Source organism: Acyrthosiphon pisum, chromosome A1 (genome assembly GCF_005508785.2).
Source record: "Acyrthosiphon pisum isolate AL4f chromosome A1, pea_aphid_22Mar2018_4r6ur, whole genome shotgun sequence".
Taxonomy (NCBI): Eukaryota; Metazoa; Arthropoda; class Insecta; order Hemiptera; family Aphididae; genus Acyrthosiphon; species Acyrthosiphon pisum.
Genome location: NC_042494.1, coordinates 56,011,080 through 56,028,844, shown reverse-complemented (window position 1 = coordinate 56,028,844; position 17,765 = coordinate 56,011,080). Strand labels below are relative to the sequence as shown.

General features: G+C 29.9%; 1 protein-coding gene across 1 annotated transcript; it reads right to left on the bottom strand.

The window, feature by feature from the left end:
• Nucleotides 1–504: 504 nt before the first annotated feature.
• LOC100164323 lies at nt 505–17,115 on the bottom strand. Its single transcript, XM_001948928.5, has 9 exons — nt 16,424–17,115; nt 8,254–8,369; nt 7,428–7,672; nt 7,301–7,335; nt 6,905–7,019; nt 6,129–6,314; nt 5,841–6,027; nt 4,934–5,117; nt 505–2,171 (listed from the first exon to the last, which is right to left on the bottom strand). The coding sequence occupies exons 2-9, from the start codon at nt 8,361–8,363 to the stop codon at nt 1,533–1,535; spliced, it is 1,701 nt and encodes a 566-aa protein (XP_001948963.1). The 5' UTR covers nt 8,364–8,369; nt 16,424–17,115; the 3' UTR covers nt 505–1,532.
• Nucleotides 17,116–17,765: the final 650 nt, after the last annotated feature.

Genomic DNA, 17,765 nt, shown 5'->3' with positions numbered 1-17,765 from the left:
TTAATCGTCGTACATCCGCACCTATTATTAGAATCAATAATATAGTGAATAATATCAGTGTTCAATTACAAAATAAAATAAAATTATTGAAATACGTGAAATTTTCATGAGAATTATGTAATAATTAGTAAAAAAGGATCTATTGTGAAAAAATAGAAATAAAGTGAAAAAAAATTCTTTATAAAAGGTACCTACATTGGAATTCATTGGAATCATAATGATTCAAAACGTATTTATATTATATTACAATAAATGCGATCTACATAATAATATGTGGTTCGCATAGTGCAGAAATACACATGTTGTGGATATTAGCCTGTTGTCTACAAAACTTAATTTCACATTTATGTAGGTAGTTACTAGCAACTAGCTGAATATCAGAATATTACAAGGCTTCGCCCGTGAATAGTTTTGGCTGATATGAGAGGGGTTTAGGTGTGAAATAAATAATAAATATTTACATATAATATTTATATATATATATAGTGTAATAATTATAACATATTGAACTCTCTGTGAACGTTTATTTATTTATTGACAGTATAATGGCGTTTACAAAATGTGTGCGATTGCGTTCTTATACAACTATAATATTTTATTGATATACGAGTTTTGATACATGGCGCATTAAAATTAATAACAATTTGTTTTTGGTTATCGTATATTTTGTGGGCGTTTTTATAAAAATTATACAACTAGTTGAACTAGATAGGTGTAGGTACCGTATCTACGATAGGTGTAACAAAATAGAATATTATTCTCTATATTGTTAGTATTTTATTGATACCATTTTATTTTCTCTATATTCATTGACTTTAGATATTATATGAATATGATTAAATTATTGCTATTTCATGATATGACACCGTGCGTCGGCTATTATAAAAGCCTTATCTAAAAATATTACTGAGATACTCTCTCGCCAATAATTATTAGGTAGATATAAGTAATTTTATACTGACTAAACTCGTACAAAAAGTGCTAATCTTGTTCTCTCCGCGTTCGGCACTAAAATATCAACAAAAAAATCATCGGTCTCTTCGGCATTCCTCTCGAATTATTACTTTCGGCTACATATCCGGATTATTGGTAGGCATACATTGCACCGAAATATCGGTATACGGATGTCGGGCGCCGCACATAATGCGTGTAGACCACGCGTGTACCAGTGTGTACCTATATTGTTGAGCGCCGATATTGCCGTATTATGCAGGCATCCAGGCGCGCGAACACAGGTGTGTCTGTGTCTGTGTCTGTGTCTGTGTCTGTGTCTGTGTCTGTGTCTGTGCCTCTGCCTGTGTCTGCGTCTACGTCTGTGTCTGTGTGGATGTGTGATATTGCGTAGGCGTAGTGTTTATTTTTTTGAAAAATGTTAGTCTTAGACGCGTCCGGTAATAGAATTTTAAATTCAAATAATTGTAATTGGGGATGAAACCACCCCATCCCTCCTACTATCAAGCACTCCTTCTCTCTAAAAACACACATACGTGTCATACATATTATACATATAATTATATATTATATGCAACCCATCAGTATGGCAGTGAGGTGGAAGACGACATTCGCGTAGCGACAAAACCGCTGCAGGCCACCGCTTGTTCGTCGATCTGTTCGTGGAAATAATTGACCGAACGCGAGTATACCTTGAGTTCGATGCACTTTCCGGACGCTGCTGCTGCGGTCTTTCTTTGCTTGTTTTTTACGTTGCTGTTGCCGCCGCGGACGCCGCAATTCTTTCGACATGCCGACTTCCTATCCACGTCGTATTCCATGATGGTACCGAACGGATTTTTGCACGTAATTTCCTCAGACGGTCGGGCGGCCCCGTCCCGCTTCAGACGCCCGTTATTATCGTCCCAACAGTCGGCGCCACATCTGCGCCGTTGACCGGCCGCTGCGGCCTCCACAGCGGCCACCACGTCGTCCGACACGGCCGCGGCGGTGCCGTCACCCCGCTTGCCACCCTCCACGATTACAACCTTGATGAGTGGCACCACCGAGTCGCATATCTCGCTCACCTCCCTGGCCAGTTCGAACTTTTCGAACAGGCTCATGTTGCCGTTGCGCTCGAACGCCGCGTGTTTGTCGCTGAACGCGAACAACTGCGTCACGCTCAGCGCGTAATAGTCGCCAAACAGTCTGGACAGCTCGCCGTACGTCTCGGTCAGCGTCTGCAATTACACACGAAAAACGATATTATGTTGTGATACTCTTATAGTCTTATAGTCTCTACTGCTGCTCATATGCAGTGAATGCACGGGCGCAATGCACTGGTGCAGCGGTGACGAGCATAAGCGTTATAAGTGCAATATAATAATGTAAGCTTATATTGTCTTACATATTATATTATACATAACACATATAATCCAATCCAATACACTCTCGTATGTTATGGCATTCAAATAGTGTATACAGAGTGTTTAAATTGTACATACATATACGATATAGGTACGCACCAGCTGATATCAAAAAGGTAAAATGTGTTAGCTACAGCACGTTATACTCGTCTACACGTCTACACGTCTCGTCCTTTTGTCTAAGCTCGATAATTGCAAAACTGTATTTTAAAACTTACCACTCTAATAAATTGGCTATTTTGAATTTTTAGAATCATACGCACCAAAAAATTAAATTTTTTTAAATTTTAAATTTTAGTAGGTAGGGAATCAAAAAATATACCAGTAACTATAATAATAATGTTGTAGCTCTCTACAATACAATAGAACAGTAGATAATACATTTCAAAAATGTATAGGTAGGTAGTAACCAATAGGTAATTGTTAAAAAAAAATTGGCAAACATTTTATTGATAGGGACAGCAAAGCGAAACACCCTGTATATTATTTTATGTAGACGTGATACAAAGAAATATAAACGAGTACTTAACCGTTTTGAATATCGTTTTTTTTTCTTTATGTGTAACCAACTGTGGCGGATGGTGCTACCTATATCTAATTTCAATAGGTATTTTTAACATTATAATTGTCATCAATCCTACATATTATATTACGATATATTTTTATATGATTTTCGTGTCAATTGTAAAAATTGTTTCTTAAATATTTTGATCTTTCACGATTAATAAATTACTCGACTACATAATTTATACGTTACTTTATATTTTATGATACATTTGCAATAGGTAAGTATAATATGAATTTAAAATGCATATTTTTGTTTGTCGATGTATAGGAATCATAAACATCAACCGAATTCATAGTAAAATTAGATTATAATCCATTATATTATGTAATAATAAATTACAATGTAACCTTTAGGACAAAAAAATTATATAAGTAGTGGTTATTGGTTAATGGGAAGGTAAACGTTTGTGTAAAAAAAGTGGTGAGAACGGGTGGTGACGTGGTATACAGGGTGATTATTTTATCATTGAACACTCATTATTTCAAGAAGTGTAAATGTTTTTGAAAATATTATTTTACATAGTTTCAAGTTGTTTACAAAACAACGTTTTTATTAAAAAATTATATTATTATCCTTATAACTTTTTTAAGTTTTTTACTTTTTTGAATGATAACACAGAGTTTTAATTTCATATTCCAGAGCAGAATATTTGTCTGAGTATTTCGAAATATAAAATCGAATTTAAGACGAATAGTTTATGAGTTATAATTAAAGGAACTTAAAGTTTTGATGAGCGGAGTGGGAGTGATACGGGGTTACCCCGCGAAATGTTTGTCCAATACTCCACCACCAAACTTTAATTACTTATGACTCATAAACTACTCACCCTAAATTCGATTTTTATGTTTTGAAATACTTAGACAAATATTTTGCTTTGGAATATGAAATTAGAACTCAATGTTATCATTCAAAAAAGTAAAAAACTTAAAAAAAATTATGGATAAAAATATTTGAAAATATAATTTTTTAATAAAAACGTTGTTTTGTAAACGACTTGAAACTATGTAAAATAATATTTTCAAAAAAATGTACACTTCTTGAAATAAAGAGTGTTCAATGATAAAATAATCACCCTGTATTGTAGGTACGATAATTGTTTTAATCTAAAACAATTTCTTTGATTTATGACTTGTAAAGAATTTATAAGAAAAGTTTACATTAGATATCAATATTAATAACTATGTCATTTACACTGGTTTTATGCAAGAAGTAGTTAAAGGATTTAAATACAAACGAATTCTTTATTCTTATAATCGTCATATATTTTATTCTTAACGATCGTTTCTCAATAGTTGAATTAAATATATATATTTAATTTTAGATATATAGTGTGGTTTTATATAATTCAACTTACTGCCTGTATACTGGTGAAAATATTAATGATAAAAAAACGAGGACTCAATCAAATGCATGATTTTTAAAACAATTATTATCTTTACGCTACATCCTGCATATTATTATGCAGTGCTATCAGTGAAAACTACAATTTCAAAAACAGAGCTTAAAATCTAAATCAATTGATTACGCATGAATATACAATTACAATATTCTCAAGCATAAATGATACACATATTATTATAAATACCTACTGCAGTCAATATCTTAATAACTAAAATGAATTACGTCACAGGCAATAAACGTCACGTTAAGTTGACATAATAGCACGCCGTATTCGAATGTATACCGCCGCTATACCTATACTTATAGTGGGTACATACATTGGGCAAAATGATAAAATATATGCAAATACAGTTGTAGATATTATATGGATTATGTTTACAATCGATATTGGCCTCGATCGGGTGTTTGTTCGGGAAAAGAGAACAGAAGAAAAAAATGCATTTAAGTGTACTCGAGTTTACCAGTATAAACAACCAATTGCGGATTGCGTTTCGAGTGATATCTCTGTGCAAGTATACAACTATTATACAACAATATATTATAGTGTTATAACATATTGTTATGACAATGCACGTTTCGAATGCTGACGCAGACTTTTCACACGTACCTCCTGACACAGGTCGAACAGCCTGTTCCAACGTGCGCTGTTGGCGTCCTTCTCGGTGGCTAGCATGACCGCCAGCTTCTTGGATATGCCTTTAAGCTTGTACACCCGGAAGATGGGCAGAAGCGCTCGTTCCATATAGAAGTGTTCGCTGTACACGTCCGCGTATATGTCGTCCACGCTCTCTCTGTTGATGGTAAAATAAAAAAGGTGGACGTCATTTTAAAATTTAGGTATTCAACGTTGACAGACGGAAAGTGTGAAAATTGGCGATATAAAACTGTATGGTATACGGTCCTATTGAATCAATCAAATATCGCAGCACGTTATATTATTAATCATAGTTACACTTACAATTTGTCAAGGTATGCGTTTTAATTAACAAGTTTACTGGATGAAGAGAATATAATATTATTAGATAGTCTCATTGCGATAAAAATTAAATATCAATACATTTTCATATTGTGAAAAAACACAATTAAATATTATGATACTAGAAAGAATATATATATTTTATGAAGAGGACTTGCAACAATAATGTTGTTTTAAAAATCAATTTATAACAGCAGTAGGTACAATATAATATTATAACTTTATATATTTACATTAACTTACTATTTCCTTATATTTTTCAATGGATAAAAAACCTTTTCAGACATACATTTAAAAAAATATCTAATATAACATTGAATTTATAATTTTTTGGGGGGTATTGCATAATATTTTTATATTCTTCGACTAATGACTGCATTATCCAATAATTATCATAAACCGTTACAATCCTAATAAGTATACCTACATTACAAGCTAATATATATTATGGTCGTTGACGATTAAAATTTGAATAACCCACCATCGTGTTTTAAATCTACCTATATCTATTCCCATTGGTTATAAATACTATACTTACAAATTATTGCGCAAGAAAGGCCTAAAATCCCGTAGGAGATGGCAATAAGTAATCATTCGGGTCCTCGCTACTGATTTCAAGTGTTTAATTAATAAATCAGCTAGATCGTCCAAACTCTGTAATACCATAGGAGCGTCTGGCCACATGTCTTCGACATCGTGCAAAAGAGTATCTGAACTCTCCTTCACTAAAAAAAAAATGAACCATACTCCTTTCCATTATAATATTAAATATACCAAATACCAATTACGATATAACTGTTAGATAATTAAACAAACTCTTGCTTACATTTGGACAGCGTTTGTTCAATTAACGATTTGTCATCCATCAGAAAATAATCAGGCCACAGTGCTCGTTTTTTAAAAGCTACTAACATTTTGTCCATTTCTCTGTTGTAAGCCATTTCGTTTTCCAAGATTGATAATCGAACTCTGACTAAAATTGCATCTATGTCGTTTATTCCACAAAGCATTTCTAATAAAAATATTCAGTGATTGTAACTCACGATAATAATAATAAATGTAATTTGTAAGTGTAAACAGGGGCGTCATTTCAGTTTTTTTTCTGGGTGTGCAAACTTTTAGGCAGGCCAATTTTGACATTTCACCAGGCCATTAAAAAATATATATATTTATATATATATATAAATGTAGGAAACCTATGCAAACCTATGTAAATATTCTTTCCTTCCCTTTTATAATTCTAATTGAAACTCATAACGACTATTGCAACTTTTAAATAGCTAGCAATTCAAAGAATTAAAAGCTTATAAGCAGTTAAAGCAACCAGCTAATGTCATTACTGTACATATACAAAAACTTAAAATATATATATTTTATATTACCTATATATGAAAACATGTATAAGTTAATTAGGACGGCGCATTGGAGTATTAATGGCAGGCCAATTGTTAACATTTTTTAAGTTAGTGGTGCCATTGCACACCCTGGCCCCCCCCCCCCAAAAAAAAATGACGCCCCTGAGTGTAAAATATATTTGTAGGTGCATTTAAGTATTAAACACATGGCATTAAGTTAATTATTAATTTAACTTGGTTAACTTACCCTTGTTTACTTGAGTAAGTGTCATGGGTAACTTTTCCCAACTTATTATTTCTTGTAACGAACGGCTCCTAGAGAATGGCATTCGTGGAGGCTTTGATAATTTATTACTGGGCACCTGGACGTTTGTAAATCAATTAATTAATATGAATAATAAAATATTCTTATTTCTATCTGTATGATAAATATTATATTATATACTTTATAGAATTTTTCTAGATGATTTTAAAATTGTGATTGAAATTACATTTAAATACTTCATATCTACTTTCCAGATACACGTTTTATATAATTATATTATGTATATTATGTTAGAGTATATAATATCATATTATCATATTGTATAAAATAAAGATATCTGTGTATATATTATAATGTCTGTAAGAATGATTGTCGTACCTGTTGATTTATCCTAGTCAATGGCTCATATGGAGCTGTAAATAAAATACAAAATTCCAATTGAAAAATCAACATACTATTAAATTGAGATAGTAATTTAATATATAATATAAAATAGTCCATTTACATCTAAGCTGAGATTTTTGATTAAGGTATTGAAAATAAGTCTCTTCGTTCCAAGCTTCTTTTACTTGTCGCAAACGTTTTTTCCACGCTATTAGTTGCTTCTCTGTGTTGAATTTAATCTTAAACCAATCCAATTTAGCTATGTTTTTTATATGCAAAACTAGGTGACTTCCGTCACAAATTCTTCGGCATACTGCCAGGTCTCTCACTGCATGAATTTTCGTCCTTCGCGGATCTTGATCGTCCCTGTAAATAAATTAATATATATAAACATAATACTAAGTGATTCTTTTTACTGTAACTCATTATTTTTCAAAATGTTATGTTTGGAAAATTATAGATACATGTGATTCTAGAATTTTGCATTGTCTTTATTCTTTTTAAGCTTTTTAAATTCTGAACTTGGATGAATATATTGGTTTTACCATTATGTGTTTTTTTGTATCTAACTTCACTTTAAAGTGCAGTGAATGGTTCGATATTCCACATTCGTGATATTTCAAAATTGGATCTAGTTAGTACTTTGGGAGTTAAAAGTAAAAAATTCCATGTAATTTTCAAAATAATTGGGATAAATCGGAAATTTTATAAGAAAAACAATCTTTGACAAAATCGATTTTTTTTTTTTATTATTAAAAAATAAAAGCTGATTTAAATTCTAACAGACTGTCTCTACTAAGAATCGTTTTTCGTAACCAGTGATTTTTTTTTGCTAAACCCGTTATAGACTTGATTTTGTATACTTTTCAAAGTGCTATACATCTAATATACGTCTTGGAATTGTCTTATCCATCGTTTTTATTATTTCAGTGGACAGTCATGGTTACCCATAAATCCATAGTGTACTGTTGCTGAGCACGATGAATCTCTGCCTCCAATCAGGGTCTCCAACCACTTTCACCATCAAAATATCGCAAAAACTTGATATGGTTGACATCTTGATCTAAAATGTATACATTCAAATATATTAGCCTGAAAATCTCAATCTTCTAGACAGGTACCTACATATTTTTGAACTCTCGTTAAAAACATATTTTGGAATAATTGAAATAGTATTTTTAATACTAATGACATTTATTGTATGCACTATATACATTATACAACCATAAATAATACGCCGTATAATAGTTAGTTATTATTAGATACTTCAACTGGAAAATTTTAATTTTATTAAATTGTATGAATATTATTTAATATTGAAAACCTATGCTAGCTACCTTTTTATAATTTTTCTACATTAAATCAACAATAATATTTTATTTTTATGGTTTTCATCATCATTATAACTTTTGGTTTGTGAATCCATTATAAGGAACACGGCATTCTCAATGGATTAACACAGTTATACTTCAAAAAATAATAGTTAGTTTTTTCATTAGGTAGGTACAGTATCTACTATATATGAAATACTACTAAATAGTAAATAGTACCTACAACGAAATAACTCTGACATCCGTAAAATAACCACAGTTTTATTTATTGCTATTTAAGTTCAAATTTGGACGAAATTAGATATTTAAACGAAAAATATTGATCTCAGCTATTTTTTTGTAATTTAAAAATATTTTTATAATACAGGCTGACTGATAGATTGTCTTTGCTCGGAATCGTATTTCGCATACAATGATATCATATCATTGAATTTAAATTTAAGTATTACATTTAACATTAACACTTTCCATTACGAGATGTCCACTTTTTTTTTAATTATTAAATATAAAGTTTAATTTTCATTGCCTTAGTCCTTTAGTCGTCTAAACACAGATCTATACCAACAAGATAAATACTTTTCAACATAATATGAAATAAAATATATTTATATACAATAATCATTGTCACACTATACATTCCAACCTAGTAACCTACTTACATAACATCGGAAAAGTTAATTTGTACACCTTATTATTTGGTTTTCAATTCAAACATAGGTACCTATTTTTGTATTTGCGTTAATTTTATTGTTATGCTCATTATTAGGTATTATTATGATGAGTCAATATAAATATAATGTTCGTCAGAAATTAAACATAAACCAACAATTTATATTTTATTGATACAAATTATTTTTACAATAACTTTATCAATATCTACTTGACAAGCATATTTAAATACTCCTCTTGAACTTAAACTAATCACTTGATATTTGCCAAAGATGTCACGTAGGCCCAGTAAATCAAATATAATAAGAACACTCATCGAAATAACAATATAGGTACCTATATTGTAATTGTGTAACTATATAGCATATATATGTATAAGCACATTCGGTCATTTTATAAAATTTTTATAAATTATAAGTTTTATGAATTTAACAACTGCTAGCTGAAAAGTAATACTGTATTTAATAATGTAATATTATGTTTACCAAAATATGACATGGAATATAATTATATTACTATTAATAGTTGCATTTCGGAATTGAACGCAGTTAACCAAATATAATATTATTTTTTTATTTTTTTTATAATAATATACTATAAAACCCTGCTAATAAGAAATGTACAGTTCCAAAAATCTTTGAATTGGTATTGTAACGACTGAATGTATTGAATTAATCATTATTAATATTAAATTCTCTGATTAAACAAATCAACAATTAAAAAAAAATTATTATAACTTTATTATCTCGACAAATTACCAACAAAATTACGTATTAGTCAGCATCGTACCTGCCATTTGCCAATTAAACATTAACTATTGGTAAACTTTTATAACATTAAACTATATTTTATATTATCATAAAACAAATACAATTATGTATTTGTTTGACCAAAATGGGTTCCATTCTAACGGTTACACTAGTGAGTACCTTGTACCTACCAACATAATATGTATAGCAAAAAACAATAATTTTATTATATAGCATTTTAAAACAGTTAATGACGTAAATATAGTTTAGACTTTAGATATTAAGTTAAAATTGAATTAACACATAATTATCAATTGTTAAGATTGACAGAAGGTATTTTATCAGAAGGTATTTCTAATTATGATTAATGTCTGTACCTAATAGTGACAGTTACTATTTAGTGATAACTGATAATACACCCATTGTCTACCAGCGCAAAATGTTATTGAATAATAAGATAAATTCGATATCAGAAAAATAAAAGTTTAAGTAGGAGATTTAGTCCTTAAATCCCCACAGTGAAACTGCCTATAAAGTATATAGATAACTTTTTTTGTTATTATGTTAGCTATACTTGATATTATATTTAATTAATGTATATATGTAGGTAAAATCTATAGGTACATTATAAGTGAGCGACATGCAATAGGTTTTAAATGAATATCCGAAAAATCAATACTCTTTGTTGTTATCATTCGTGAAGTAAAATAAAATGTGGATGGCTTTATTGTTGCGAGTTGTAACACTCGAAAATGGTTTTTGAGTATTTACGTGTGAATAAAAACCATGCAGCGCAAAAATATTTATTTTTTAAAAATCGAAAATTTGCACGTTGACAAATAATAATTTATGTTACTTTGTCTGTGTTTAAATATCCCGTATATCTTATAAAAATAAAAATAAAATACATTTAGGAATTCGTCAAATGTAAGAAAAATGTATGAACTGCGTATAAGTGATAATTGACAAGGACAGCAAAGTTTATATAGATATAGGTATAATATAACAATGTAATGTATACGGATTGTATACATGCTTTTATAATATTGTACAATACGTTGGACGTATCCTTATTTTAATTGTAGATGATATTATACAAAGAAACACTGTGTAAAGATTATGTAATCATGAAATCCTGTAATACATACTTATTTTTACACTAGTCCTTTTACAAAGTATAAAATGTTGAGCCATTCACGAGTATGAAGCGTACCTGTTTATGGTGATAGCTGACCTTATACATAACATTATGGCTATAAAATGAGTTGACCGTCATTTGAACACAAATGGCTGTAAAAGAATTGTTTGCATAGTGCATACACTGAATAGGACTGAACAAGATCTGCAAGATCCAACAAGACCTTCCATATTCTAACTTCCCTTTTAATTGTCTAATAAATAATGATCCCTCCATAGTCAGAATTATGAAATCTTTAAATTATATTAGGTAAAGGCTGTAAATACGCCATTGTTTACAAGTATGGCGAATGCCCCCCCCCCCCCCATGACTTTAAGAATAATTGTTTTTTATATAGTTGTAAATTGTAATAAGTATATAATATATATGTTAAGGCAAAACGAATTTTATGTTATATTTTACATGTTATCATAATATTATAATATCAAATATGAAAACATATTATGTTATAGCTGACTGGAGTTTCTAAAAAAATTATTTGTACGTCCTGGGGATGGGCGTTTACTTCATAGTAGATAGGTATAGTCAGAGCAGTAATCTTATCGCATAAACAGTCGTATACTCGCATAACGATTTACATAATCACCAACTATCTACAAGTATTGTTTCATATTTCATATTTCATACATGTAAAGATCTGACTGGCATTTAGATATATCTATAAATTAAAAAGATAAATTAGGTATATAGCCGTATAGGTTTCAAAACAATTATTATGTATATTACATTTTCCATACGACAATGATACCTGTTATCGCGTATGCATAGGTATGTAATATAGAGCAGAAATATTTATAAAATTATATTAAAAAATATGAAAATATAATATTATTAATTATTAAATTGATTAATATTTTATTTTTAAAATGATGAAAAAAGAAATAAGTCATTAGTGGTATAGTATGCAGTTATTTTGTACCACTAAAAAAATGGGGGCGTGAGATTTTTAAAAATGTACATTGTGGACGTAGAATAAACAAGGTTGGATACTACTGATATAGAACTACAGTTATCATTGATATATAGGCCCTCGACAAGTTAATGAATTATTTTGTATCTAACTTATTAATATATTACATAGGTATACATAACATATTAACATATTGTTAAATAATATATCGTATATGTTTATAGTTGAATCGTTAAGATAAGAGTATAAGACAATGGCGTGATCGTTATATATCACGGTGCATAATATAGTTGCCTCCTAAAATCTACGAATTTCCTCCCATCCTTATGACCTTATCGTAAATAAAAAGGATAATATACACTCGTTAACTCCAATTATCAGGTAATTCGTAATTACGAGTTATATTTGAGTTACGTCCCATATTCAAATAAGTAGTGGTTCATGAACTTGACTTAAATATATGGAAGTACCATATTATACCACAAAAATAGATGAATTTAATACCTATATATATTATATTATACAACATATTAATGTGGGTACATAGTATTGTATTGTTTTAATTATAAAAAATTAAATTTGCGGTAACATAATATATTAAATATAATAGAAATTAATACAATATTAGATAATAATTGAGAACATTAGTCTTTTATAGGTACATAGATTTCTCAATTTTGATATATTAAACATCGCTGTTTTAAGCAGATATAGGAAGAACTTCATACTAAAATTAAATTGTTCAACACATTTTTTAGATATTTAGAATTATGTGCACAACTATTAAAAAATATTAGTCCCAGATAAGTTAGAACTATACCTGAATTTATACAAATAATACACAAATATACAAAGTAATAATATAATTACTCAATAAATAAAATAACAAAGACGTATTAAATTAAGCCTACATCTTAGAATACAATCAGGTAGGCAGGTTGTTGATTTTTTAAAAAAATTTCTGATCAGTCAAAACTTAAAAAATATTATAACAAATCAAAATATCAAAGACCAAAGTAAAATGTGATGTATACCTACATATGTAAATTCAGATATTAAAAAGAAAAAAATCTTATCTAAAATGTTCGGAATGAGTAGGTAGCAGTAATATAAAAACAGTTATTAGTCTAAATGTCTGATAATAAATTATCTACTATGCTACTGATACATAGGTTGATAATCCAATCCAATATAACTTATAAGTCAATCGATATTTATAATTGCTTATAAGTTATAGGCAATAAAGAGCACGTGTGTTTGTTTAATACTTGACAGTTGACATAAAGAATAAGTTCTGTGAAATAATTATTTTTGCCACAAGTTCTTGAGAATACCAATAATGTTACATACATAATATTAATATACCTATCATATCATTCTTCCCATCTAAATATTTTAACATTAATGTGATTGTTATTAAAAACATTTTAAAAAGGTTACTATCCTAAAGTCCATTCAACATATTATTATAAAGTTTGACATATTTACCTTCAATTAGTTTAGTTTTCCTGTCATAATACTACCTATATGAATTTCAACTAAACGCTAAATGTTTATAATGCAGGTTTCATGGACCTATAATTATTCTTAAGACTAAACTTTTTACATAAATTCTGAGAATTTACCTACCTAGTTTACAATAGTTAATAATGTATATTTAAAAAAAAACATTTCTAGACAATAGTAAAAATGTAATATAGTGTAATAATTAAGCATAACCGTTAACAAATATCTGATTATCAATCAGACATATTTTGACTTAAATTTTTAAAAATTCTGTTATATACATTATGTATACATTATATCATTGATTATACATACATTTATTGTTCTTATTTATTCTACGTACAAAAAAAATAAGACTCACGGTCAAAATCCTGATTAATAATATTACAGTTTGACTTTAATTGTAAAATACATAACTATTATAGCTATATTATAAAAATAAAAAAAACACCATTCGACTATTCGAGTTATCTGGCTCTAATATGTTCTAAAGAAGATATATTTAGCTTATTTTTAAGTTAACAAAAATATCTAGAAAATCAGAAATTACGAATAATTTATTTATAACTATAGCTTCATACTTTTCGTCTGAAACACCATTTGAAGAATATATTTTGAAATAATTCTGAAAGTTTTGTAATGTTACGTACAGAATAACAAAATATATTTCACAGGTGTTTAATTAAAAGGTACAATAAGTGATATATTTTTTTAAAATCTAATATTTACTTTATATTGTACCCAAGGTCCCAAAATATAATCTTTATACCTAACAGCATAATTCGGATAAATTATAAATGATTAAATAGATTTAAGTCATGAAAAATCAATTGATACGTCCATAAGAAAGCACGTAATATTTATACCGTTTAAAAGTGATTTAGGAAGGCCTACAGAAAATATGTGAAATTTGAAAAACTTCTGATTAACCTATAAACCTTAAACTTAACTTACGACTAACCTATGACTCTTTAACTACTTTTAAATACAGTTATTAAACTAAGTGGAAAATGATCATGATCAGCTAGTGAACTGATATTATTATGTAGGTACCTATAGAGTATAGAGTATAGACATCATAGAAATCATAGAAAATGATATAATATATTTTACAAAATATGCCATATATCTATACCAAATATCTACCTTCATAAATAAAAAATATACTATAGGTACAGTATGTCCCAGAAGTCCCGTTTCACCATTAGTATCTCCGAGGAAAACCAATATATTTAAATGCAATTTTTTTACAGTTACAAGTATGAAAATTCTGATTGAATGGCATAATATTCGATTTTTTTTCAAAAATTCAAAAATATTTTTTAGGTAAATAAGTTTTTTAAATTTCCAAGATAACCATTTTGTTGATCGTATTTTTTAACAGTTCAAAAAAAAAATTTAATTTAATTAAAATCGCCAAAGTTAGAGCTAATTATTATTTTTAATTTTAGCCGAAAAATCAACGTGATTGTAATAGTTAACATGTGAATCGTATTTCGTTAATGCCGTATGCATAGGTAACATAGGTATTATTCTTAGAAATTCAAAATAATAATTAGCTCCAACTTGGACAATTTTCATTCAATTTCAATTTTTTTTTTGTAACTGTTTTAAAAAATACGTCCAACAAAATGGCTATCTTGGAAATTTAAGAAACTTATTTGCCTAAAAAAATTTTTTGATAATTTATGAATTTTTGAAAAAAATAGAATACTATACTATTTAATCAGAATTTCTTTACTTATTACTGTAAAAAAAAACTGCATTTAATTATATTGATTATGAACGAAGTATTAAGGATTAACTTAAAAGTTATAATGTCATATTCACCATGTTAACAAGGTATATAATTAAAATAACTAAATTGATGTTGTAAATAGGTACTTAACCTAGGTACATAGGTACCTATTATTATTTAAACTGTATTTTTTACGTGAAAAAATAAATCAAGAATTATAATTAATTTCTCTTCTAAACATCTTTCGATGCCTATTTGTTTCTTCTTGAATTAATATTATATACAATAGCTTATGATTTATGAACCAAATACTTATGTTTTTAGATGTAAGTAATTTTGTAAAATACATGCAACCTATGTATTGTACATGGTACATAATACGTGTTTCTATTGTTTTTAGTAACAGGGGTAGATTGAATTTAATGCAGCAAATAATTATCTCATAGGTACTTTTGAAATTTCTAACGATATAAATCGATACACATTCTGTAAACATTACCATAATATAATTCATAAAATTATTATTCCTATAGGTGTTTAGTCATGAAAATGGGGTGCGTACATAAATGAAACCCCAACAGCCAAACAAGTATAATAATATTATAATAGGTACATATTTTACAATATTTATATAGTTATTCCACAACATACCGTCGTCACGGAGACATTTTTCGAGAGCAAGTTGTGCAGACCGCACTAATATAATAATATAATAAAATATTATTTTCGTTGGCCTAAATCACGTGCAACCCAAGTTTAATATTATACATAATATACTCATGCCGCATTTAGGTTATTATCTATATTCTAAAGTGCAGCTGATGAAACCAGTTACCACCCCCCACAAATGCACGTAGGTACCCGATACCACTTGTATATAATATTATATAAAACGACGGTTCAAAGTGTCGTAAGCGAGTGAAAAACAATATACAATAATAATAATAATGTAGAAATGGTAATAATAATTATATTAAGTATAATATTATAATGTGATATTGTGATGTCGACGGTACCTTTTTTCCAGCAGATCCGAAGCATACAATATACAATTTGTGGACCACTGGTGGTATATTATTATGTCGTACCTATGATAGGTATATTTAGGTAGGCGGTAGTACAGGCGGACGGACTGGAGACGTTTGGTGCCGATCGGTGGGGGTGGGTGGTTAGTGCGGGTAAAACGTAACGTGGTTTTTGTGTAAAATATTATTTATGCGGGGATGAACGGGGGTTGGTGTTGGTGGTGGTCGTGATCGTGGCGGCGACATCGACGGCCATGTACCCGGAAAAGGTACCATATACGCGAGCACGCGAAAAACACTCAGGACACAGGAGAGATCCAGCGATCGGATCGGCCGCAGCGGTGGGACGTGACGCGGCTACATATTATCATCTGCGGCCGGAGGACGCGGAGCTCGACGTATTTATAACATAGGTACCTCTGGCGCGCGGTCGTTTGCGTATCGACCGGAGCGCCGCCGTTAATCCAAAACGCTGATACGCCGGAGGGCGGCGGCGGCGAGCGGACGACGGAGCGCCATCTGTGCGGGTCGTCGCGGCAACCACGCTATATACTTAGCGACGGAAAAGCGGGTGGACGGGAAACTTACAAAAAACAATCAAATATTTGCTCGGGCGAAACACGCGATTGCATTTTAATTATATTAATGCAGGTTTTAAGAGTAATGTACAGTGCACTCTCCGTGTCGATTTTGACTCATATGAAGGTAGGCGGTACTTATAGGCACTATAACTTAAACGTTTGTTCTCGCACACGTCGAATTAATATTGTGTATTGTTAAAATAATATGTTGAAACGCATTAACGTGTACTATTGTTTCTGTTCTTTTTTTATTTTATTTTTTATTGTCACATCGCAACACGATAATATGTACGCATTTAGGACACAACGCACTTTGTTTTGATATCACTGTTACACGTCATCGTCTAATATATATATATCATTTCATTGTTCGGCAGCAGGCCTTTTTCGGCATTTCTCGATGCGCAATAACAGCAGCTGCGTCCGTACCTATACATATTATAGTCCGTGTTTATATTATGATTCAGCGTTTCGACCAATTTTGGATGCGATCGTCTTAACAATATTTGTGACGGAAATGGAAAATTAAATATATTCGGTGTAAATTAACATCGATACGGAGGTTCAGGGGCGCCATTTGGGGGGGCAGGGTGTGCACTCGCACACCCTGTAATTAGGTTGTCCACAATTGGCCTAGGCCTAATTAATACTATGGCCAGATGGCCTTCAGTTTGCCAATCTTTAATTGTGCATGCACCGCAGCTATTCACTGATAAACTTAAATAATATTATAGTATTGTGTTCTTTAATTT

Excerpts from the sequence above, each read along its gene's own strand:
- LOC100164323 (XM_001948928.5), bottom strand. The coding sequence starts at position 8,363 with ATGTCAACCATATCAAGTTTTTGCGATATTTTGATGGTGAAAGTGGTT. Across the intron at positions 7,020-7,300 it reads TGACTAGGATAAATCAACAG|GTGCCCAGTAATAAATTATC; the intron begins GTACGACAATCA and ends ACAAACGTCCAG. Across the intron at positions 6,315-6,904 it reads ACTTACTCAAGTAAACAAGG|AAATGCTTTGTGGAATAAAC; the intron begins GTAAGTTAACCA and ends TATTTTTATTAG.